General features: G+C 37.2%; 1 protein-coding gene across 2 annotated transcripts in view; it reads right to left on the bottom strand.

Annotated features, from left to right (window-relative positions):
• WASL (Wiskott-Aldrich syndrome like) overlaps positions 1–18,664 on the bottom strand; it is a 25,659-nt gene extending 6,995 nt beyond the window's left edge. The window contains exons 1-7 of one of the 2 annotated variants that reach the window (XM_026867950.1): positions 18,514–18,664; positions 17,226–17,312; positions 16,585–16,681; positions 11,639–11,662; positions 6,315–6,483; positions 3,258–3,300; positions 2,710–2,863 (exon numbers count right to left, since the gene is read on the bottom strand). In XM_026867950.1, coding sequence (XP_026723751.1) covers positions 2,710–2,863; positions 3,258–3,300; positions 6,315–6,483; positions 11,639–11,662; positions 16,585–16,681; positions 17,226–17,312; positions 18,514–18,645 — 706 coding nt within the window. In that variant the 5' untranslated portion in view covers positions 18,646–18,664. Of the gene's footprint in view, positions 1–2,709; positions 2,864–3,257; positions 3,301–6,314; positions 6,484–8,598; positions 9,062–11,638; positions 11,663–16,584; positions 16,682–17,225; positions 17,313–18,513 lie in introns of those variants that run through there. The other variant, XM_026867952.1, reaches the window with a different exon arrangement.
• Positions 18,665–25,344: the final 6,680 nt, after the last annotated feature.

A 25,344-nucleotide genomic window follows, 5' to 3' on the forward strand; every position in this document is an offset into this window, starting at 1 on the left:
AACAACACCCCCCCCCCCCACCCCCCCACCCCCAGTAATGCCTTACAATGAAGGGTAAACTGATCCTTAGTGCCTTTTACTGAAAATTAGTTCTTTATCTTTATTGGGACTGCAGAAAGGAAACTACTTCAGGGCTACCTCAACACACAGGATCATTTCTATATGAAGTGGCCTTTAAATGTACTTGTTCTGCTAATGGCATTTTAAACAGCACCGTTTCATTTCCTCTTCCATTAAGCATCTAACAGCTTATGGTACTTCAGGTTGTATGGTTTTTGCATGTAACTACATAATAATCCAGGTGCTGTCATACAACTAAGAAAATTCACATTTGATTTCATATGCTTTGATAACAAAAAGGGTATTACACTCAAGAGAGTTCTTTACCTCTTCTATTATCTCCTTCCTGTTACATGCTGAGAAAGCAGTCTGTCTTCACTGGTATAGAGGGGGGACATTCCTAAAACAGGTATTTTGAGGAAGTAGGAGATCAGTGCCTCCTTCCCTGTTCATCTTAGAGAAACATACCCCTCCTAAAATTACGTGCTATGTTCTTAAGTTCCACAAACTGCTCTGTTTTTTTCCATCTCTTCAGAAGAATAACATGGGGAGAATCTCCTCTCAGACTTCTTATATTTACCAAAAGACATACTGCCAACATTCTTGATTTAAAAAAAAACCCAACCAACCCATCACTTTTTGGTTGACATGACTGTAGCTTCCTTTTTGGCCATTGGAGGCCAGTATTTTCAAATATAATTTAGCAAGCACTATAGGCAGTTTTTCTGTATTACTGAAAAGATCATGCTCCAGAGTGTATAGTGTCTGCAGATTTTGAACACAAGTTTTAAGTTTTCCTGTGGGAAAGTGGTTTATTTGCATCATTTCTAGAGAGAGCTCTATGCCACATCAAATCTGCAGAAACAGAGTTCAGGAGTTATTATAAGGCTTGTCTGCACTCAAATGAAGTGAAATGAGGGAGAAGGAGCAAGGAGGGAACACCATTACCTCATCCTCTCTCCCCCAAACAAATGGTATAAGCAAAGCAAGAAAATAATTTAGTTTCTATAAATGCAGATTAATCTGAACTGTGCTATTAACAAAAAGTTTGTAAAATCTTCTATTGATGGTATTGCCACTGAAAAAAAACAACCAACAGCACCAAAACAAGCAAAAGTGTGGGGAAAACCAGGAAAGTAACTTCTATCTGAGCAGAATGTGTCTGCATCTCTCTAGTCAGCATCCTAGCAGGTTGAATAGGCAAGCACAGAAATTCTTGCAATAAACACAGAAAAATGTGTTTCAGTTGAGAAAGAACACTTCAAACAGCAGTCAAGACTTACACATCAAATAACGTAATTGCAGATAAACGCACTGAAATACTGAAATAATTTATCTACCTGTATCAAAAAGCACATTATTATCATGCATGTTAAAGATAAGGCAGCTTTTCTTTCAAATGCATACATGCAAGTGATCATAACGTGAAGTTAACACATACATAATAGAAAAATAGACATTTAAAAAGTGTTTTAAGCTAGTCATAAGACTCCAAGGCAAGTCTTCTCAATCCAATCCTATGGTCAGCAGTCTGGGATCAACAACTCCATAAATATTTAAACAGGTGTAAACAGAGTTAAGAAACTGACAGATTTGTTCCTGAGAAAAAAAAATAACTGAAATTTTGCTTGAAATTTGACTAAGAAGTTTGACTGTAATTTTTAGTATTGCAGTCAAACAGATGTAGACTAAGGTTTCTCATCTAGGAAAGAAATCACACAGCAGCATGAATACTTTGAAGCATATACTTAGACACCAGCTCAAATACATACCACTCCACCGTGGGGGACCTAAGGAATAAATGTAACAAGTCATTGTACCCTGAATCTGTATCTCTTCAGTCACTCCAACAACTTACTCACTAGATTCAAAGTTGCTATTACTCACTGCTATTACACACTAGTTGCTGTAATTTCAATGACATTTATATCCTATTTCTCTTGAGAAGTGTTCTAGGCAAGTTTTTGAAAGTTTGACATTGGCAGTGTAATTTTCAGACTGACTTGTTATGTTCCACTAGACAGTGCATCAGCTAAGAGCACATTTAAAGTTTGGGTAGGAAATGGTTTATTTGAGAATTTTCTTGCAGAAGAAGCCTTCTCAAAAGTCGCACTTTTAACTTTAAATTAGAAAAAACCCACCTTTTTAAAAAAAAAACTTCACACACACACCCCCACACACACACCAAAATTTGCAGGTCTCTAGCTGTTCCAAGGCTCATTACACAGTGCTGCCAGGGTAAACAGGCACCATACATACACGAGTCAATTATGTACTACTATTACAATTAACAACAACAATATGGCTTCTTTATAAGACGGAGATTATAAATAAATATGCAAAACACACAGTCTGAAGAATCTATATTGAACATATTGCATAGCTTTGCAGTCAAAGTGCTACTGGAAATTACTTAATTGACATAGGTAAGATTCTTATTCTTTAGGGAACAAGTACTCTAATGGCTCATGCATGAACATTTTCATATAGCATACGGTGTACAGAAACATTATGAAATCCAGTGCAACTGCAGTGACATGAAGTCCAGAAAGGAGAATCAAAAATTGCTCATCATCAACTGCTTCTACTCTAATCCTTAAGGTAAAAAATGCCCTGTTAATTTTTACGTGGAATTAAAAGGAAACCCACCTTGTCTGCGCAGTTCGTTTTTAACAGCTTCCACACCTCCTGTTTTTTCAATGAAATCATATATGGCCTTTGAAGTTTCTTTGTCTTTTAGTTGAGCCTCTGAAATTCCACACAGATCAAACAGGTTTTTCAGTTCTGGGTCTAAGTTGTTCACCTGCAAGTCAGCGATACATTAGTTTTAAGTAGCTTGAAATAGAAGGTCTTTTTTTTAAATATAATTTGTATTGGAAAAAGCCCACACACCATGTAGTTAAAAGGAATAGCAAAGCCAAATACATGTCCCTCTGGGTTGACTTTTCAATCAGAAAGGACTATTTTAGGAGAGGTAAGTACCTAGATCAAAAATCTAAGTTTTGCATCTTTTCCCCTCAATCCCAGATCCCTCCCACTCCAACGTCTCTCAATATCTGCATCATAAAAATCACAATTTATAATTATTTTGATGTACAGTTAACTTTTAATTTTATGTCAATCTTCACAACTTGCATTAAAAAGCCTCAAAAGCTTTTAATCATTCAGTGTATTGAATATCTTATTAAATTACTTACATCAAAACCTGTGTTTGGATCCCAACCAACATGTCCAATGTGTCTAAAAAAACCCAGAAAAGTCCATTTAATCAGCATAAAAAAGACCTTGTTAACTAAAATAACAGGACACCAATGTAACTGGAGATTACTACCAGCTTCTAACCTCCAGTATCATTAAGACACTAAGCAATTCTTACTCCTCAGTGCCCCACCTTAAGAACAGAGTATTAAAACTTCCTTTATTCCCACTTTTTGTCTTGTGTCAAAAGACCAAGTGGAGAACTCATTTCCCCCCTTAGGTTATGGTCTGTGGTAAAACATGAAGGCTGCATGCCACCCTGTGGTGCACATGGATGGTGATGGAAGGACTGCACAGAGATCAAGGGAGGGGTTTAGCCTTTATACAGTAACTGGACTTGAAGCTACTGCCAAGGTCTTCAGTGTCATGCAGCTGGAAATCTTCCTCCCCGTCATCACTATTTGTTCCTCGTTGCCCTTTTCCCGTTCACTTCTTTCAAAGAAAAGTCAGGACTGCTTTCAGTTGCCATCTTCCTAGGCTTCTAAGCCATTTCATGTGGCTACTGGAGTAATATTTTATGTGATACTATAATCAGATAAAAAGGAAGAAGAGTTTGTGCCCCTCCAAGCTACTTCATGCCACATCTGTTGGCTATAGAAGACAAAACCATAATGTTACCAGCACTTGTTTTGGGTTTCTTTTTGCCAGTGGCCAGTTCTAGAAACTCAATGCAGTATACAGGAAGTCCAACTCAAAAGAGTTTTAAGAATACCAGGTGAGCTGTTAGTAGCCAACGGAGTTTAGGCTAAGCTTGTCAAATTACAAGGACTATTTCACTGCCCTTACATGGTGCCTAGTGCAATGTGCTGTTAGTACAACCACCAACACAAGTTTTCTTAATGAGAACACTGAAGCTCAATGATCAGTTTTGGTCTTGGTGTAACTATGATTAGTTAACAGCCTGAGGGGTAAGAAGAAAAGATCTGGTTTAAAATGACATTATGTTACAGAAAAGGAAAAAAAGAGGAAAGACCCCCATTTTACTTAAATGTTTAAATGACTTTCACTATCAAAATATGGGAAGATCTATTGATTACAGGATTCTTTACAGCTTGCTTCACATTGTCAGACATGCATTTCCTAATATACTCTCATATCTAACTGTAATGTATTAACTGGCATATGTAAATTGACAGAAATTTACTAGCCAGTACAATCTTACCCACATATTTCTGTAAATCTGTGCAACTCAGGATGCTCTTTTAAGAGGTCATGAGCATACAATTCAGAGCTTAGTTACATTAATGTTAATTAGATTTTTTTTTTTCCCTCAGAACACTGGAAGTCTACATCTGTCTAAGAAAAGACATTTAAAAATTTTATGTACTGATTGCAACTTTGATTTAGCATAAACAGTGACAGTGTTGGTCTTCACCAGTATCATAATTCAAGTTATATATAAGTTATCCTACTAGTATATTTGCCTAACAATACCAAACACCAGTTCCCATATGTTTGTACAAAACTAGCAATTAAGGTATTTTACACAGTAAGATGACACATAGCTGCACTATACTGGAAACTTAACTAGACCTTAAGCTGAACCAAAGAGACTTTCAACCTTCTTTTGCAAAGGTTCACCATATAATTTAATGTTACATTTAATGATTCTAGAATGTATCCTTTGTTTGAACTTCATTAAATATTTAATCATCTTATTCTCAGCTTTTCTAGGTCAGAACCTGATAGACATTACAAACAAAGTCTCAAATTAATTTTGTATCTACACTGCCGCACAACCCCTTCCACAAAGTCTGATCAAAGGTAAGACACACTAATGCAAATCATTATTTGCAGTTTTGTCCGTGTATGAAGTCTGCATCAGTAGAGCCACAACAGTGACCAGCTACCAATCACACTTCAATCTTCGTTTCATTCTTCCTTCTTTTCCTGTATGTTTCAGTTTAAGTGACACTAATAGATGCAGCACTTCACTGATACCCAGATCAGAGAGAACATGGTTGATGTCTGACCTAAGCAGAGTCTGGTCAGGGAAGCATTTTAGCCCATCTCTCCTTTTACTTTCTGCCCACTATTCCATTCTACAGAGCAGTCTCTCAAACCACTGTCCAGTAACATTACTGTAACTGGTCACACCAGCATTACTTTTATGAAGTTTCATTCTGGGAAAGCATATCAGTGAAGTGATGTAAAATAATGGTTCAGAAGAACAGCATATTCACTTGGCATGTAAACCTCGCACTGGTTTTCTAATACTTCACAGGAACTTACCTTTCCTGTAACTAACTCAAGCTCTTTAAATTCCTGTTGCTTTGGAAAATAAAGTACACTTATTTTAAAAGGCAGAAGATTAAAATACCAAACTATAGTTCAGTAAAACAACAGTTAATTCAGTAGTGACCAAAACCAAGTTTCACAAAAGTGAATATTGAAGTGATACATAACTATACTGAAAGATTGAAGATACATTAAGAAACTGTATTACAAAAAGCCCAACCTGTTCCTAAGAGTTGTATACATACATGCTGTACTTTTATCACAAGATATGAGTACTAGCCCACATATCAGAATAAGTATGTTTGTAAACAGAAAGCCAGAGATATATGGCTATGTCACTTCTGCTGTTATTACAAGTCAGGACCTGCATGTGTATTTTGCATGACAAAGCACAGATAAGCAGGCATAGTTGTAAGTATAAGTGTTAAAGGGTTGACAATTGAGGTTGAATATGAGTCTGCACTGATCCGATTACTCCAATAAGGCATCTCTATGCAGCTAAATTGTTTTCTAAGATATTTCAGGGTAGCAAGTTACTTTTTGTTTACAGTTACAATAAACTCCTCACCTGTGTAGAAGCTAACTTGCTTCTAAACCCCACAGCATCCCAACTAGCATTCATTGTAGTTCAGGTTACACACAACAGTCACACATTCAAGTTTTGAGCATTTGCAAGTGTCATTGACACACACACAAAAAAACCCGAAACCAGCAAAACCCCCACCCACCAAAAAAGAGACAAACTCCAGAGTCCTTACTGGAAATTAGATGGCGTTCCAATATCTGCCTTTGTCAATCTTCTCTTTTTAGTCTTTCCTTTCTTCTTTTCTTTGGTATATGAAATATTGTTGACTTGTGGAGTATAAAACCTGTTAGTTGTAATTTCTGGGTTTTTGATATCAACAGTTGCCATTGGTAGATTTGGGCCTGTGAAGGTAAAGTACAGGATTTTTACTATTATGTTTCAACAAAGCCATATTAAACCTAGAAACTTTTTTAATTGAGTGGTAAAATATTGTAGCCATAGTTCTACATGCCACATGAATCTACTATCTGTCTGGGTTCTGGATGTCAAATACATAGACTAAGTTACTTGCTGAAGAAAAAAAAATAAAATGTTGCTAGAGCAGAGCAATGGCAGAAAAGTTTTCTAAACTAGAATTTGTTTTTTGCAAATTTGGCAAAGAAAGTAATTTTAAACTAAAGAATTCTGTGCACAGGACACATAGAATGAGACCCATTAAGGTACTGCATAGCTACGATCCTAGATCAAAGTAGTGAGTGCTGTAAACAGTAACACCCAGCACACTATTACACTGGCAGCACAGTAAACTGATCTTAAAGGAAAGGGAACCTTTGCTTAAGACGACCTTAGTGGGAATGCTTTCTGCCACTGCACACAGAACCTGAACATCACAAGAACTTCAGAAGGCTGCTCTGGACACACTCCTGTCTTCAGGTATAGGACAGTACCTATGGAACTATTCAGGATTTCTTATGTCTTACTCTTTGACAGATTTGTAAAATAATTGAACACCCAGATATGAAACAGAGCTTGAAGACTAGTGAAAGTAAAACCAGCACCAGAAATACAATTAAACACAAATTATGAGTAACGTTCTCAAACCTCATTCTTCATTAGAATCAATTTTTAAATTATTACTCTAGTTATTTAAAATGCATCTGAATTATACTCATGCTAATTTTAGCATTATGTTTCTTGTGTAATACTAGCATGTTTTCCACGCAGGTTTTTAGCTTTGACAGAGAATAACTCTTGACATAAGCAAGTGATAGTAGTATTTAAATACTAAGAGGCAATTTATGCCTCTTTCATAAATATACATATGTATGTATGTGTATTTTTAAAGAAACCTGTAAAGATGGTAATTTTAGTTTTGGAAAAATGAGATTAAGCAGTTAATTTAAGACCAGTTCAGACAGAAATAGTTTAGAAACATCATCTTCTTGCCTGTGAGTTACCACCCAATGGTTAGCAAATAAATTAAAATAAGCTTCATGCACCCACTCTTACTAGGCAGATGATAAAAAAGCCTAAGTAGACTTTGATAAATCTGAACCTTATTTTGACACTATTTTTTCATAACTGAATTTTGTATGGATAATTAAAAGTTCTACAAGCAGTCAGAAAGGACCTGTTAACAAGTCTTAGGTTTTACAGTCCAAAGTCCAAATCAGAAAGGAGAAGTAGACAATACAATGGATAACACAGGCGACACTTTCAGTTTAATACCTCAGTGGGAAGCACCTAGTACTGGCCAGAACAAGAAACAAGAACAGAAACACGACATTGGGCTAGACAAAACTCATCTAAAAACATATGACAACAACTACCTTCCTGCAGGAGTCAAAGAACAAGATTTAAAACTGCAGGAAGAAGAGTTTCTGAAGTGCCTTCTGCTAAGCAGAAATGTTTTGATCTACAACTGTTACAATCTAAACAACTGTCCTTTGAGAACACCAAAGCACAAACTCACCACATACAACTATGCAAAACAATTTGCATGGTTAAAGTTCCACTTAAAGTCAGCATTAAATTCACTAATCATCAAATAACATCAACCCAAAACTTAACAAGTGGAGTTAAGTAAAATCTTCAGAATGAATTGGAAATTAGAGTCTTAATTTCATTAGATACAAAACCAAAACACACTGTAGGAGTTCATTTTCACTTTAACCACCTATTATATTTTCTCTATCATATCCTCTCTATTTTTACATATTATACCGATACTTGTAGTTTCAGCAGCTGTACTGATGTTCAAAAAGCAAGACGTACTTTTGATGCTAGGAAGTTTGTGATATTCTTGTAATAATTCCTAACAGTGAAAATGCACCTTTTTGCACGTAAAATCCTGAACTAACCATACATGGTTTTAACCATGTGAATGAGCAGCCATTTGCAAACTGAAGTTTTATTCAGGTGGGCTCAAATTAAGGACTGATAGCCTGATTCCCCTTGATACTAATATTCATACAAGTGATCACAGTAAGATCTTAAGAGCTGAAAATTTTTCTTACCGTCAAGTTTAGACCTTAGATGTCCACGAGAGATAAAAGAACCTTGGAAAGAATTATACTCTTCTAGAACTGCCATATTTATATCCAGTAAAATTTTTCCCATCATAAGACATGCTCCTTCCCCATCAGGTGTAGATAGCTCAACAAATGAAGATGAGAGAGGCATACAGAGCTCATCATTAGGAAGTACCTGACAGTACAGTGGCCTTAAGCATCCACTGTTATCAGTATCTGTGCCATCTTCAGAAGGGGCTCCAGAAAATGTAGTGCAGAACATTCTGAAATCTTAATTCTACAAAATTATCTGTATTTTATTTAGAACCTCTCTAGGCATCTGTCCCAGACTACAGACAGCCCTACAATAAATGCAACTGTTCTAGTTAACAGCTGAAACAAAATTCTGCTGCACGGTTCTTAAAGATTCCCTCAAAACCTAGTTCTCTGACAAATCCTTGTTTCATCCAAAACTTCACTAAGAGGTCAGTTCAACTATAATGACTCTTCTTTATTTGCATAGATAGACCTAGCCATTACAAATGAGTAGAACATAAATCCCAGGAAATTACAGACTAATACATTTTATATAACTGTTAATGCTAATTTGATTTTAATCCTCCAATTCTAAAAAAACCTCAAAAACCCCAAAAACCCACACAACCAAACTTAAATCCACACTATTGAAAACATCATACGAAAAGACAGAATTCTTTCTCCATGAGGCTTCAACATATGCAGAAAATCCAGACAAACAAGACCCACTAAAACAGAATTCCCCACAGCATTTCAAGCACGGATCATGTTAGTACAGAAGCGTGACTGTTCGTGGTTTTCTGTTTTAAAGGTCATTATGCATTTATAGTCAGTACAAAAAAAGCAGGTGTCCCTTCCCCACCCCCCCGAATTTCATAGAATATGGAGAGTAAAACAAAAACCAGCTGATACTACAACAGTTTTTTCCCAGTTACATACTATCAGCATGTATCTGCTCTAGTCCAAATTCCAAATGCTGAAATGCAGATATAACCCATGTCCTTAGCAGAGATGCTCAGAGCTTTGAATAATGATTATAAACCTGAAACACCAGTCATAAACCTATGTATTCCACAGAACATTCAAGATAAAGGCAATGGATGCAAATTTGGTATGCAGTATTTTTCTCAAAAAAAAACCCCAAAAAATGTTGCCTGAGGATTACGGGATATTTTACAGGATTAATTATGAGAGTATTTTAAGCACAAATATTTTTACAGATTTAGTTTTCTTAAATCTTATTCCAATTACAGATAGCAACCTAGACAAACAAATTATTTGTGTTACTATTGGTAACATTTACAGAAGAGACAAAGACTAAATTTTTTGAGGTAGGTGGTACTACACAGTCACCACTGTTGTTTTATCTTCTACCTGCTCTGCAGACATTGCTATCATGGATGTGCTGTTTAGGTAAGCAGAAGCAAGTGTCACTCAAGATGCAAAACAGTTAAAACCTTCTGAAAGCTCAGAAAAGCTGTTGATCATGGATGTATTACTATGATTGTTTAGAAACTAAACAACCCAGTTCCAGTTGAAAGAATTGATACTAAAAATGCCTGGCCTAAACTGATGATTGCCTGAATGAGCTTCCTCAAAACTGAATGTTTGAAAGAGTATTTTTTGAGAAGTATTCCACATGAGGAGGCTTTATTTGGATATAAAAGATATCAGCAGTTCCTGTAATTCAGTATTAGTTAAAGACTGGATGTTAGTACAAATTTAAGACTACCTCCTCGGGCTGTAAGGGGACCTCAGATGATCAGCTGACTATAGCTTTGCTCAAGCAGCAAACTAACAGATACAGGGATATGATCTGTCTGGATCACCAATAGAAATATCACAGGAAAAAACACTTTTTAACTTCAGTGTGAATTCAGAACTACAGAGACTCCAAAGTTGATATTCATTGATGTACATTTTTCATTTAATTTTAGAATTAGACTGCAAAAAAAATTCTGATCAAATTAATACATAGTTTTGATTCCTTCCATCAATTTAATGAGAGTATCTCCTGAGGAACACATATCTTTGTGCCTGTGAGAAGTATTCCTGAGAGGCAAAGAGATTAAAATAATCCTTCATGCAAAAACATTTAATACTGACAAACATGACGTATGACCAAAAGGCTATGTTACATGGTTAGCTGGATAAATTGAAATTTTATGGATGTTTTGTATCTGTCATCATTATGCCTGCCTTTAGACAAATACGCTTTTAGTTTCAGCAAGGTTCTGCATAGTGATCCTACACATGCATATTCTGAAGACCAATCAGCAACTGCAAGGTACAAAGTTTTCTCAGTTTAAGCTGAGGGCCTCTTTCCTATTTACAACAAAACATGCTCCTCCAAAAGCGTTCTTTATAAATTCGAGCTAAGCCACAAATCTTTCAAGCTACAACTAGAAAAACACCAAAGAACAGAAACAAAACAATTATATTAACCTCCAGAATAAGGGCTGAAGCACCTCCCTTATAGGGACAGGCTGAGAAAGTTGGGGTTGTTCAGCCTATAGAAGGCTCCAGGGAGACCTTAGAGCAGCCTGCCGGTACTTAAAGGGGGCCTACAGGAAAGGTGGGGAGGGACTCTTTATCAGTGTAATGATAAGATGAGGGGTAATGATTTTAAACTGAAAGAATGTCAGTTTAGTTTAGATGTAAGGAAGAAATTCTTTACTGTGAGGGTGGTGAGGTGCTGGAACAGGTTGCCCAGAGCAGCTGGGGCTGCCCCCTCCCTGGCATTGTTCAAGGCCAGGCTGGATGGGGCTTTGAGCAACCTGGGCTAGTGGAAGGTGTCCCTGCCCATGGCAGGGGGTTGGAACTGGATGATCTTTAAGGTCCCTTCCAGCCCAAACCATTCTATGATTGCTTTGATTCTGTGAGTAAGAGTTTACTGGTTTTGCCACCACATGACTCTCTGGATCAAGTCCAAAACAAAAGCTATACAAAAACAGTAAGTGAGAGCAGTAAAAAAAAATATCAAATGCAACGATTCATGCAAAAAGCTTACCATTTGGTGGGTCTCGTCTTTTTTCTGTTGGAAAAGAAAAGAAGAGCTATTTATTCATGGGTATCACAGAAAAAAATTCATTCTAAATGTCAGTTTCTAGCGAAGCTTTCAATGACCTTGAACTCAAACTTATGAATCTATTAATATTCTTAAAGCCTTCTTGTGCAGTTGAAAAAAAGCATTACAGAACGATAAAAACGTAATCCTAAATAATAAGTACTGATTTCAAGTGAGAGAGTAGGAGCATAAGGAAATAGCTGAACTGGTTTCAGACATTTTGACTCCAAAATATGGTGAAATACCCAAAAAGTAGCTGTTTTGGTACAAGCCATCACAGCAAGATTTTTGAAACGTTATGCTTTCTGATTTCCACTGAACTAGACTGTTCCTTCATTTTTCTTTGAAATGTAAGTAGCACTTTTATACGGTACTGTTCTCCCACAGAACCTGAAATCTATTATGGTTATTTTTGGTTTTGTGCAAAGAAAACAGGATACAGAGGGGCAAGACACTTCACCTATGTTTTCCAACCAGTAATTGAACAATATGGAACAGAACTAGAATCTCCTTAGTACTAACCTGATACTCTATTCACAATACCAAACTGTTTCACAGACTACTGAGAATTTGACTTGATGATTTCAAAGGTAGTAGTAAACATTTAACACCCCAGTATTCTCCACCTATAACAGTAAATTCTTCTTTAAAGGAGATTTCCCTCACTATTAATTCCTATCCACCACAAATAACATTCGCCTACCCTGAAACCATCCTTCAAAACTGCCAGTACACAGTTACACTATTTGTGTACCTACACACACACTCTCAAGAATTTTGGATTTAGCAGTACCTGTATGGGCAAGCATCTTGATATCTTACTGCATCAAAAAACAGGGCTCCATAAGGAAGGCTGCACATCCCTCCCTTTCAGATCTGGAGTATCTGAAATCTAACACGGACTCCCCAAGAGTAGCAAGAATTCATAACAGACATTTCACTCTTCAGCAAGCCTCAGAAAAACTGGTAACTTGTTATATTTTTCCACACACAGAAACATAAGGGGAAGGGGCCTTCACAGACAGTGTTGACCCTGTCACAGCAATATTTTTTAAAAAATCTACAACTCTAAGTGTGCAAGGCAAGTCAGCCTCGTACCTATCAGCTCATCTTCAGGTAGGAATAAAGAAGTTGTCATGGTCATCAAACCTTCAAAGGAAGGTGACCAAAACCCCTTGAGAATCAACTGTTGCTGAGCAAGCCTTCTAAAGACAAACAGTTGTCTCTCAGCTCACAGCAGGCTAGCCTTAGACACAAAGGTGGAGAACCTCTGCAAGGGTGTCTTAGTGAAAGGTATCAGGTCCAAGGAAGGGGAAAAAAAAACCCCAAACAACAAAACCAAAATCAACTCTTCTTTGGCCAAATACTGTGCTTTCTCTTCCTAGAATATTCAGTTTAAGAAACCACTGATGGTGTATTGCCAAAACCAAAAAAAAAAAAAAAAACCAAACCCCAACCCAAACTCAACTTTTGGAACGTAATTAGTTTTATTCAAAAACTGAGACAGCAAAGGAGAGTGCAGGACTGACTGCAAGTCATTTGGTACAGGATGAGAAGCTGGCAAAAGCAGGAGGTATTCACAGCAAGTGTTAAGTGGCTTTGTGCCAAATCATGGGAATCCATTACAATTTTCATTAGAAGAGAATTCAAGAAAAAAGATAGCAGAAAACAAAGGAAGACATTTTAAAGACTTCCTAATTTTTGCTGGGTATATAAAACATTAATTTGTGGCCCAAAGATACCAGATCTGTGTTGTGTGTTTCCCAGTGGTAACTACAAAATATGAACTCCTGCTCTGAAGTGCAAATGACCTGACTAGAGAGTGGTGGATTTCTCCTATTTTGAATATGGAGATGCCTACTGATCTAAAAAGAGATCAACTTCACCAGCTGCCTATGTCCAAAAAACACACCTCCCTTCAGTAAATATTCCTGGAAACAAGAATGATCTCTGCTGAGACTTGAATCCAATGCAGGCTAAGCACTTCAGAGATGCTTTTGTCCCCCAAGCAGCAAAAACAAGAGCTGTGACCAAAGATGACAGAAAAAAAAAAAAAAAAGCTCTCCATATTAAGTATCCAGCTTGAGTTGTACGAAGTGTATTAGGAAGAACATCGGGAGCTAAAAGCTTGTGGAGGAAAAATGCAGCTTCAGAGAGGGCTAACAGAGCTCCCATCCATGAGCTACAGGCAGTCCATAAAAACTAGTCAAGAAGCCTCCTACTTCAGAAAGGCAGTTAAGAACAAGGCTCTGTTCTACAAGTCTCTGCTCCCCTTTTATGGCTGAGTGCTAATGATGTGGAGAGGATAGTTGTGTGTATACACACATTAACATTTCTGAGGCAAGATAATAAAAACCAACAGTACCTACATGCAAGAATACTCGAAGTGAGAATGTACTACACTGCAAGCACTGAGAAGAGAATCAGTGTTCACCCTGCTTACTGGGGGAACTATCTGGGATCAGTTTAAGAAGTAAATAGAGAGATTATTTAAGTAAATCTACCAGAGAAATTAACCAATTATAGTAATTTCTTCCTAACCTAAGGTTAAGAATTTAATTTACTTAAAAAAAAAAAAAAGTTATTAGAATTTAGCTAGATGAAAACCATATAAAAAAGATTAATACAAAACATCAATAATTCCTTCTCTGCCCTTCTCCCTCATTCTATTCTCTTATGAGGTATTATGTACATTTGCAAGCTTTGGTTAGATTTGGAATTCCAGATGCACTTACTCAGAAACTGTCTGTATACTCCAGTGCATTTCATGCTGAGTAAAGAAGAGCAGAATACTGTTGCCTCTTCTTGCAGCTGTTAGACAACATTTTGTGTACTAGTCTTGGCATCAAGACATAGTTTTAGTGAGCCAAAACTGCTGTTCTTGATACCTTCCAACAACATAAGCTTTCCATAAGACTCCTGGAAAAGTGTCCTAGCAAGCTCTGAATGGTATAACAGACTGCTAAGTGATCACATGGAGTACTCATTTGAGTTGAGGGTATGTCAGGTGGCATTGCTATGAAATGATATTTTGGAAGGCATGGGAATAAAAACCCCATTAAAACAGAGAAGCATCAAAACTATCAGACTATTACCTCTGTGTTTGAAAAGTTAAGATGCATTAGAACACACACACACAATTTATAGATACACATTGTAAGTGATAGACAACATTTATATCATTTATATTACAAATAAATCTATGTATAAATTAATATTTCATATATGCATTTTTAGATCAATCAATAAATATATAAACACCACCAGCAGATCAGCTTTGACTTGGGCAAGTGTGAAGCCTGTTATTTTAGAAGCACAAATACAGAACTCCATCTGATGGCTTGACTAAGGAATATTATGATTGTTTTCAATTCTTGTTTTGCAGATCATAAGAAAAAAAACCAACTTGGGAGTTTTGAGGTTTTTTTAGTTACAGTTGTCTTCAAGTTGTGTTTAAGTTGTTAAAAGACAATAAATGGAGTATGCTCATCCTGCAACATGAGTTTGTTGTGGATAAGCACACTCATCCAACAAACCAAAATACTACCTCAAAGAGTAAACAAGAAAAACTATGTGGTCCTGTGAAAAAACCCTCTGTGTGGAAGGACAGATGTGAAACTGTGCTGTGAACAGGAGATCTGACTGAATCACTGTTTTTAAACAAAGCTTGCTATGGCCAGTAATACAAGCACTTCTTTCCAAGTCACCTCTGTGCACTGTAGCACTGTTTGAGACACATCATAGAGTGAAACTTCAGCAACAGGAGATACAAGGTGATACGAGATTACTTTTACACAACAAGTATGAGGAACATTATTAACCCACTTCTTAATGACTCCACTTACCATGAAACCCTATGAACTTAATTCCAAGCAGAGGGAATCTTAAAGAAGCTATTTAAGCTTCTGGAACAAGTGTTCTGCACCTGAGTCACCATATGTAAATGAAATCCAAGTGAATACATAGATCATGTAGCTTCCCAAGAATACTTGCAAGGATGGCACTCCAAGATGAGGACTTCCTCCCTATTTACATTACTGTGCACTGCATGGCTAGTGCAATTCAGTTCCAAAATGGACTACAAAAATGCATCCTGTAGCTACAACACAAGTCCATGCTACAGTTTACAGCAAGCCTGAGCACATCTGTGTATTCCCAACCTATGATTTATATCACCTTATCCTTCACAGACATATGGCTGTCAGAGAGGCAAGTTGTTTATGGGTTCCCTGGAAAAGGACCAAGACAAGATCTGTAAGAAGTCTGAACTCCCTTTAAAACACTGAACATGTTCCTAAGGCATCTTGCAGCTGGCAAAAATCATGCTGTGCTGCAGACTGTCCTGTGCTAAGGACAGTATAGGCACATTACGTCTTCTGTTCTTGGCCTCTGCCAAGATCACTAGTTTTGACTAAAAGATATTTCTCTACTAAACACTGGACCAATGCCAAAAATCCATTCACATGAACTACTGAACATACCAGATGGTAAAATCTTTGTTACAACCCACTTGGGCTGAGTTTAAACAAATCCGTTATAAACAGCCCAGAGCTAAAAGAGGGTTTAGTCAAATGTGAAAACAGCTTACAGAAAGATTTCTAGTTTTCCCATTGACAGCTTACCATTTTTGCTTCCTCCTGATCTGTATTTTCAAACACCACAACCCTGAAGTCTCAGCTTACAAAAGGAAGCTTACAGCAAGGAGCACCAAGTATTTCAGAAAAATATTATTTTTGCACAATAAAGAAGCATGCTTTAATAACACAATTACTTCTAAAGATAAATATGGCAGTAGTGCCTTCAGTAGCTTTCAGACATAGAAGTAGCTTCCTGCCTCCCCCCAAAACAACATAAACAAGCCTGAATTTAAGATTAATTTGAATATTTACCAGATTTTCTCTGCCGTCGTCCAAGTAAATCTGTTACTGTTTTGCGGAATAGTTTAGCTTCTTCTTCATTAGCAAAATTAAGACCAACTTGACATGTCTGAAAAACATTAATATTCCCCCACCCATGACTAAGAAAAAGTTTCAAAGGCTTTCTTAAGTGTTTTCTTACACCTTCTGAAGGTATAATCAGAAAAAAATCATCACTGCAAATTTGGAACCAAGTCTTAGTGAAGCATTCTATCTTTGGAACGTCTGTCTACTCATCAAGTTTCTAGAGATCATGCCTAACAAATTTGAGCAAAATCTTGCATCTGAAATCAAAGGAGGGGACAGGAAGATTTGTGCTTTAAGAATATGCGATACTTCACAAACCTCATCTACAAGTCAAATGTAATTTCATTAAAGGGCGTTGAAAATAAAGAATTACATTTTATGCTTCTGTCCTATGGATTAAGTTTTCTAATTGAGATACCAAAAAAATCCTTTTATAAATAAACTTAAAAAGCTTCAACGAACACGACTAATACTGTAGTTTTATAAATAATTTACAGAATGAAATTAAAATCTCAATTATATTAAAAGAAGCTACTGTTCAAATAAAAGGCATTTTAAAATAGGTATTAAAAGACACTGAGACTCACATCTCCAGCAAAGGTATGAAAATATCCTCTAGGACTATTATATACAAAGTTATTGTACAGCTCCTGCTCCCACAATAATTTCCCATCCTGAAAAGAAGAAAAAAAATGTTTTTAAAAACTTAGACGAATTGCAGAATTTAACTTAATAGTTGGAAGCTGCATGGTGTTAAGCATCTACCTTGCTATTAACCCAATAAATGAGCTCAAAGTCAAAAATATACTGGAACTTGGTGAAGACTATTCCATCAAGTCACTGTGTTCTGTTCAAATTCCTGGTTGTTTTCAAAAAACATCCTTCATGTTCCACAATCCTGCAATAGTGATACTGGGAGCAACAACAGTCACCAGTGATAGGAATACAGAGATAACAGCAACAGCTATAAAGGAGACTTCCAGTCTCCTGTTACTATCTCAGGCCTCACTCAAAAACAGTAAACTTAAAGAGAACAAAAAAATCTCACCTTTTTAAGACTTTTTATATATTTAAATGGCATTACAGTTCAGCACCCAAGAACAGGTTTCTCACCAAGTCTAACAGTCAAGTGACCAAATTACAAGGTCAAATTCAATTGCCAACTGGCAATCCTGGACAAATCTGAGAGACTACAAGAACTGAACACTGACAGATAATGAGTCGTTCCTGGCTACAGAGATAATGGGAAGCTTTCCAAAGTCTCAGCAAAGTCAGTAGGACCTAACATTTCTCAGTATCATTTTTGTTATGAAAACACATTTTGGACACTTCATTTCTTAGTTCCCACTGTTTTGAGTGAAATATTAGAATAGGAGAAAGATCTTCAGGATGAATGTATATATTGTGGAGGGGAAAAAAAAAAAACAATTTGTTTCTCCTGCAGTTTTCACATGCACCAAAACAGTAATCAAAAATATTATTTCCACCTGTACAGAAGATGGCATCTATTTTGTGAATATCACCCAAAGTAGTGACATCCACTAGAATTTTGTCAGCTATCTGTATCAGTGACATTATACTAACTTTTCAATAGTTTAACTAATCACATCTGTAGAAGACAGTTTCTGTGAGCTGTTAAGAAAATTTTATCTGATATTTATTTCATCCATAAAAGCTGACATCTATGAAATAATTTAGAATACCCGAGAAAGTTGCACTTGCCTATTAATAAGCACTGTAATTGCACTGCTTAAAGTACAATCATTTACTTGAGAATATCTATGAGTTGTAGCTACGACAGCCTACATGCTCAATTCGAGATGCAGAATGAGTACAACCAAGCTTAAAGAGTGAAAAAGAACAAAAGATGCTTACCTTAATGTCAAATATTCTGATAAAATACGACCTCTGCGGATTGTCCTTTACAAGGCAAGCTACACCACAGCATTTCTTTGACCACATGGCATTGCGATCTGCTGCATATATCTGAACAACTGCCGAAGACATAGTCTAAAAAGAAAAGGTAGCTATTACTTTTGAGGTAAAAATCACATTTCATCTTTTATCTCTTAATTTTGTTCGTTGTTCTAGGCAGCAATTTTGGTAATTCCCAGGTGGTAGCACAGTAAAGTTCAAACGACCCCAGATCACTCTGATGCAAGATTTAGACAGCTTAAGAATCCAACTGAACCTTTTGTTCTTGCTCATAAAATCAGCAGAGATTTTGCCTGTAAGAGGCAGACCAATAGCTCAGTGGTTACACAGAGAAGCCCTACTGTGCAACTAAATTTCTTTCTATTCAGTACTTCAAACTGGATAGAAATGTAATACTCAGGCTAGAACTGTAAATTACACAGTGCCTGGAAACACTCCCAGGTACTGGAACATGACCGTCTACATTGCTTAATTGTTCAAATGGTCTCTGGCATAATTTTAGCTGATGCCAACTAACAAACTCCTAAAATTCTTGGGCATCATTTGAAAATTCACATGAGCTAGGCTCATTCCCAGCTGGCAACTTGAAATCATCCTGTTTTCAAATTGAGAGATTTTAATAAGAGAGGAAGATTCTTCCACACCAGATTGCTTCAGTCACTGGGAATGTTCCTCAGCATGTTTGCTAGTATACCCATGTCCTACCTTAAGAGTCCTATAAGCAAATGAAAATTGGAGCCTTTGAAGAATATTTATTTAACAGTGAAGTCATAAGGACACTGTTACACCATGGGAGTATAACCCCAGCAAATGGCAGGTTGGAGCTCGAAGCTCCCCTGAATCAGCATATGTATTTTACAGCACATGTTGGATTTTTCCTTTGTGAATTTACCTAATCACTTCAGACCCATGTGAACTTCTGGGCATCACAACATGGGGCAGGACTGTATTTCATGGTTTGCTTATGCATTGTGAATAGTTGGCTACTTTTAGATAAAAGTTTGCCACCTGCTAGTTTCAGTATCCTCCCGGTTCTTAACACTAGAAGACTGTGTTAATGGTTTCATAGTTGCCTCTACATGTTGCACATGCCTTTACAGATAATTGTCACACTTCTGTGCCCTGTAAGTTCTCTAGCATTTAGGAAGTGATACTAGTTTAAAGTCATTCTTGTACCAAGAAAAAAAATTGTATAGTTTTACACTTTTAATTAGCCTTGTCACTCTCGTATGGATCTTACCTAGACCTACTATATCCTCCTTTGACAGGGGGTGAGACTTATTTTGTATTAATCCAGTCTGTTAGTCTTTTGAACATAGGGTCTCAATAATACTGTTTCCTGGTTTTGTTCTCTACTTCTTCCCTGTAAGTCAGAGTTTTATTTCCTTTTTTATTATGGTACATAAAGCAGATGTTTTCACAGACGTGTTACAGTTCCAAGAGCATTCTGGAGGGATCATATCTAGTCTGAGTAATGGGCTCCATACTATGTTTTCCCCACCTGCTCTACAATCATCATTTTGCCTTATTCAACACTACTTGCCAAAACAGCTGACATCTAGAATGCAGGCATGTCTTGTTACACTGTAAGATTATCTACTAAACATCAGTATCGCCCATGTCACACTTTTCAACTGGTTTAAAATAACCAAAAGAATAACCAAAGTTTCATGAGATATTTTTATCAAAAAACCTTCCAATTTTCTTAAAATAGAGTCAAAGTAATATAGCCAGACTGACAGCTACTCGTTGGGTGAACTTTAACCTTTGCACAAGAACTATGACGTAACTTTCATAAGTCAAGATGTAATTCTTCTTTGCAATCACTTCTTCAGAAGTTGCCAGGCTGACTACTAATCTGTCTGGTAACCTACAAAGAGTTAGTGCATGACTGATGAAAAGATTTGCAGTTGCCTCCTCAAATGCTCTACAACTAACTGTAGAGTAAAATTTCTGTCCCTGTAACCTACAGAGTAGTATAAATAATTTAATCATAACTGGGCTCATCAGATAAGTAAAAAGGGACCCTTGAATTAACCATACTACCACAATGAAACAATTCACAGGTATAAGAGATGCTATTTTTCCACTTATGCTGCAACAGGCAAAGATTTCATTTTGGGCACAACTGGCCAGATTTTGTTCAAATCTTCTGCTAACAGTCTTTTTCTCCAATATCATCTCCCTGTTAAACTGATAATCTTGCAGACACAAGACAATAAAAAGAAGCACAGGTGGGACATTCTACAGTTGCAACGAAGGCATTACATCCAATCACTGCAACTATCCCTCTGTCTGTGCAAGAAGCCTTCTCAACCCTCCAAATAAAGCCCAGCTCCGCTGACAACTCCCTATCAAGACTACCCACAGAAATGTGTCATCTTGGCAGGAATTATGCAGCTTAAATTCAAGACATGGAAGACAGCTAACTGCATCAAGAAAGGGCTCCTTACATGTTGCTTCCTATGGTATCCAGCAGCAAAAGCACCAACTGAATTATCTGGGTAAACCACTAACTGTTGTAACTTGATGATGATTGCATATAAAACCTTGAACCAGCACATACCCCATGAGCAGGCAGAATATTACGCAAAGAGAGTGTGTCCTCATTCTGCATAACCATAACAGATTTAATGTACACTTGGATACCCTATAAGTAGGGCTTAATTTACAAGCTAGACAACAATTTCACTGAATCTAAAGTAGGTGCTGTTTTGAGGTCTACAAAGCTTAGAGTTCAATTACATTTTAACTTATTCATTAGCATTGTGCAAATTCCTAGTTTTGACAGACTGCAATGAGGCTTTAACATGTTAGAACATGTAATTATAAATTCCACTGTCATATACCACTGTCTTTTTTTTTTAGTAGAGGGATAATGTAGAAAAAAAATACAAGGTGTATTTTTTGGGGGAGAAGGACAATAAAATACAACTCCTTTTACTTCAGCCACTGTTCATTTTCATCACGCAGAGCAGTGATGCCATGCTTTATGCTGTACAGGTGGCAAAAATATTTAATCATCCACAGCCTTTTGAAACTTACAAACATCAGCAAAATTTAAAACTTGTGAAAATATATGAACCATAAACTTAATCTATATCATTATGAATCCTAGCCACATAAATACAACTTTAAAAAAAATAATTTAACTTTAATTGCAGAACTGTAGTATCTGAGAACATTTACACACATAAAATTTTTCTACTGCATTTTCTGAATGTCTAGTTTGAAGTCGGTTAATACAACCAGCTCAGCTTCTCACAGCATTAAGAGAATGCTGCATTTAAAAGCAGGGGCTCTTTAAAGTTATATGCAAACATTTCTGCACAAGAGATCACGTCTGACTTCAGACAGAACTGAACAGGATTGCCACTAAATACTCAATGTAATCAGTGTATTTTCTCTGACATAGTAAGTTGATTTATTACTTACTACCTATTACTGCATTTTCAGGAGGAGGATTTTGAAGTTGGCACTACTGCTTTGTGTAACAGTTTTTGAGAGAACCTTGTTCTTCTGATATACCTATATATCTGGAAAAGGTGTATAGGGGAAAGAAATAAGGTAGCCCACCAAAAACTGATGGGCCATGGAGATGAAAATCAAATCCCTTCAGTTCCCTTTATTTTTTCCACAGTCAACCTCCAACTAGAGGACATGCCATTCATTCCAGAGATTTGTCACACCCCTCAAACTGATTAGCTATGAAGCAATAAGCCTGGTGCTGTTGCCTATACACTGGCTGCCTCACTGGCAGAGTTGGTCTCATCCTTGACACACATACTGCAGGATATGTGGTATCAACACAAGGCTTAGGAAAACACCACCTGCCTGCAAAAGGTAGTCACAAGTAGTCATCACACATTTGTAGAATGTGATCACAGCAGTTACTGATAGTTTCCAACTGGGCAGCAGATAGCTGTGTACTTTGATCAGCTTTTGGTGTGAACATTTGCAGCAGTAGCCTGTCAAGTTAATGACTTGCTGTAGTTCAGTGTTTTTCAAAAACAGTAAAGCACAACAACACAGACAGTCGAACCTCATTACAAGAAAGAGCCATCACATTAGCTTGACTGTGGTTAACATGGATTGTGAAAAGCTAAGAAATTACAGGAGACTACAGACATTGACACAGTGGAGCAAAAGTCGCAATGAAGAGCAGCAGCAAGATTAAGGCTGTAAGAGGATGTTCAGCCACCTCAGCATACACCAGAACAGAAAGAATTTCAAGACCCATTGGGATGGTTTTTGCAGCGCTCATGTACAGCTGACAACTGCTTGTGGTTTAAAGATCAAAGACTCATAAAATAACCTTGGTTGGACGTGACCTCTGTAAGTCTTCCAGGTCAACCTCCTGCTCACAGCAAGGGTAATTAAAAGCCTTGAGTTCAACTTGCTCAAGGTCCTGTCCAGTTAAGTTTAAAGGCTCCAAATCACCTCTGGCAAACCTATTCCAGTGCTTAATCACTCCAATTTTAGTGCCTGTAAAAATGCAACTAAGTTTAATGCATTCCACTAATGGTTCAGTATTGTTATGTGTTACATGTTGACAGTAGTACCGAAGACATGTTAGCAGTGATTTTCAGTCTTTTTCCAATAAAGGTGCAGACCCTTTCATACACACGTAATTTAATTGCACATGACAGGTTTGCTTTTCTTAGCTATCCTTCCCAGCCGCTGGAAGTATCTTCTAAATAAAACAGGAAAAAAAAAGACCCTGTCCTGTAATGTAAGAATACAAGTAGTAGCAGTTGTTTCCAAGAAGAGTAACCTCTTGAAAAAAAACACGCTGATACAATGCCTGTAGCTTCATCATGAAGTCAGTCTGAAAACTTTTGGCCTGCAAATCACAGTGAACACAATTTGCTACTGTTAGATTTCTGTGAAGAAAAGCCATGGTGAATAGTTGTGAGCAATCCAGACCCAATAAAAACCGAAATCAGTATTTCCATTATCTTTTCCTTAAAATACACATCTGGAAAAGTCATCCTGATCAATACTACAGCTGGGGAAAAGGTACCATGGGCAGGCATTTTTTAAGATCTACTATGGTGGCAATTCTTACTATGGCTAAATCAACATGATGAAGCCTGACCATGTGATGCTGGGTGCTCCTGGGTCACTCATTTCTTCTTTGATACAAGACCAGGAAGATAGCCTGCAAGTTTGCTTCTAGGGCGACTGTTCAATAATGAGTGCTTGTTGCTATTCATTGACATTAAAACAGTGGTAAGCAATAGTCTTCCTCTGACAGCAGGGTTCAGGAGCTAACATCAAGTACCACTGCACTGTGGAAAACACTTAGTGAGTTGTAACTAATCTTGACCACAACAAGGACAGGAAGCCTCAGTACCAAGGCAATCTCCAGTAGCCTAGCATTATCTGAGCCATGGAAGAAGACATGGAAACTCATTAAGACTCATGAATGAGAAAGGCAAGAAGCAGAAGTAAGAATGCAGGACAGCTAACTCTAAGAAATCAAGCCTAAACCACAGAAAATTGGACAATTAGAACTCAGTGGTTCCCATTTCTTTCTCTAGATGACAATTATTCCGCAGAAAAGAATCCAAAATGTAGCACTGACCAATCAAGCAAAAATACTGCTTGAAACCTTAGTTTATCTCAAAACCCCCTTATGTTTAAGCAATTACACATTTAAATGTCAATAATAAATTCATGTTATTTAAAACAAACTTGGGGTTAGACAGTGCTAACACCTTCCTGCTGTTCTGCAATTGCCTTACCTTCAGTGTCATAAATATATGGAGCTTCCAAAAATGTTTCTGCAGTGCTTAACACAGCCACGCATTTTATCTCATCACTCTTAACACAGCAACATAAAACCTGCTCCAGGAACCAGGCCTGGAACCGCCTCCCCTTCTCAGACAAAGGTCTTTGGTGGCCCACACAACCAAGCTCTGCTCACTCTTTCTGGCAGTTTCATTTTCCTTCTGCACAGTGGTCCCCTTTCAAGAGGAAAAGTAGCTATTTTCTTGGCATTGAGGATATCTTATGCCACGTGGGAACAGTGTGTTCCCTTCCTGCTACGGCTGATAACCCACTTCCAGGGTGAATGTTCTCATCACCACGCAATCCTACAGAAGGCACACATTGCAATCTCCTCCAATGGTGCTTTTAAATGAACTGAATAAAAGTGACTATTCAGATTATCCCTAACTAATTAGGCCACGTAAACAACATGCAAGTATGTTTCCCTAACAATTTCCACATTGTAAGTAGCAGAGGTATTTGCTAGATTAGACAAAAATATTTGCTAGCACTTTCACAGAAACTTAGAAAACTTGAGTTTAATTAGGTTCAGAATCCTACAATATTTGTAAGTCCTGGATAGTAGGTATCCTCTTAGGCATGAGTGTCTAGTATGATGGTGAGGTGCAACTCAGGCATAACAGCAAGAAATACAAACACAACATTTTCATCAGATTTTAAAGGTCTCAATAAGTATTCACACGAATCAACTTGTAATTAGTTAGTTGGGCCCAGTCCACAGAAAAGCGAGTACAATAGATGCATCTGACTGTCTTTCCAGCCTTTTCCCCCCTAAGAACAGTGGATCAAGCTATTTATGATTACTGCATCTTGCACAAAAACCAGTGTGATGATACGGTCTTGATAAGACTCCACAATATTTTGCCTACAAAATCAGGTTTTAAAAAATCAGATTTCGCAACTCTCAGACTGGCTTATAATTTATGTTGTCACACACCAGGTTGCCTCCAGAATCTTCAAAAATGAGTCTGATATGTG

Source organism: Athene cunicularia, assembly GCF_003259725.1.
Source record: "Athene cunicularia isolate RWA chromosome 1 unlocalized genomic scaffold, athCun1 chr1_part2, whole genome shotgun sequence".
Taxonomy (NCBI): Eukaryota; Metazoa; Chordata; class Aves; order Strigiformes; family Strigidae; genus Athene; species Athene cunicularia.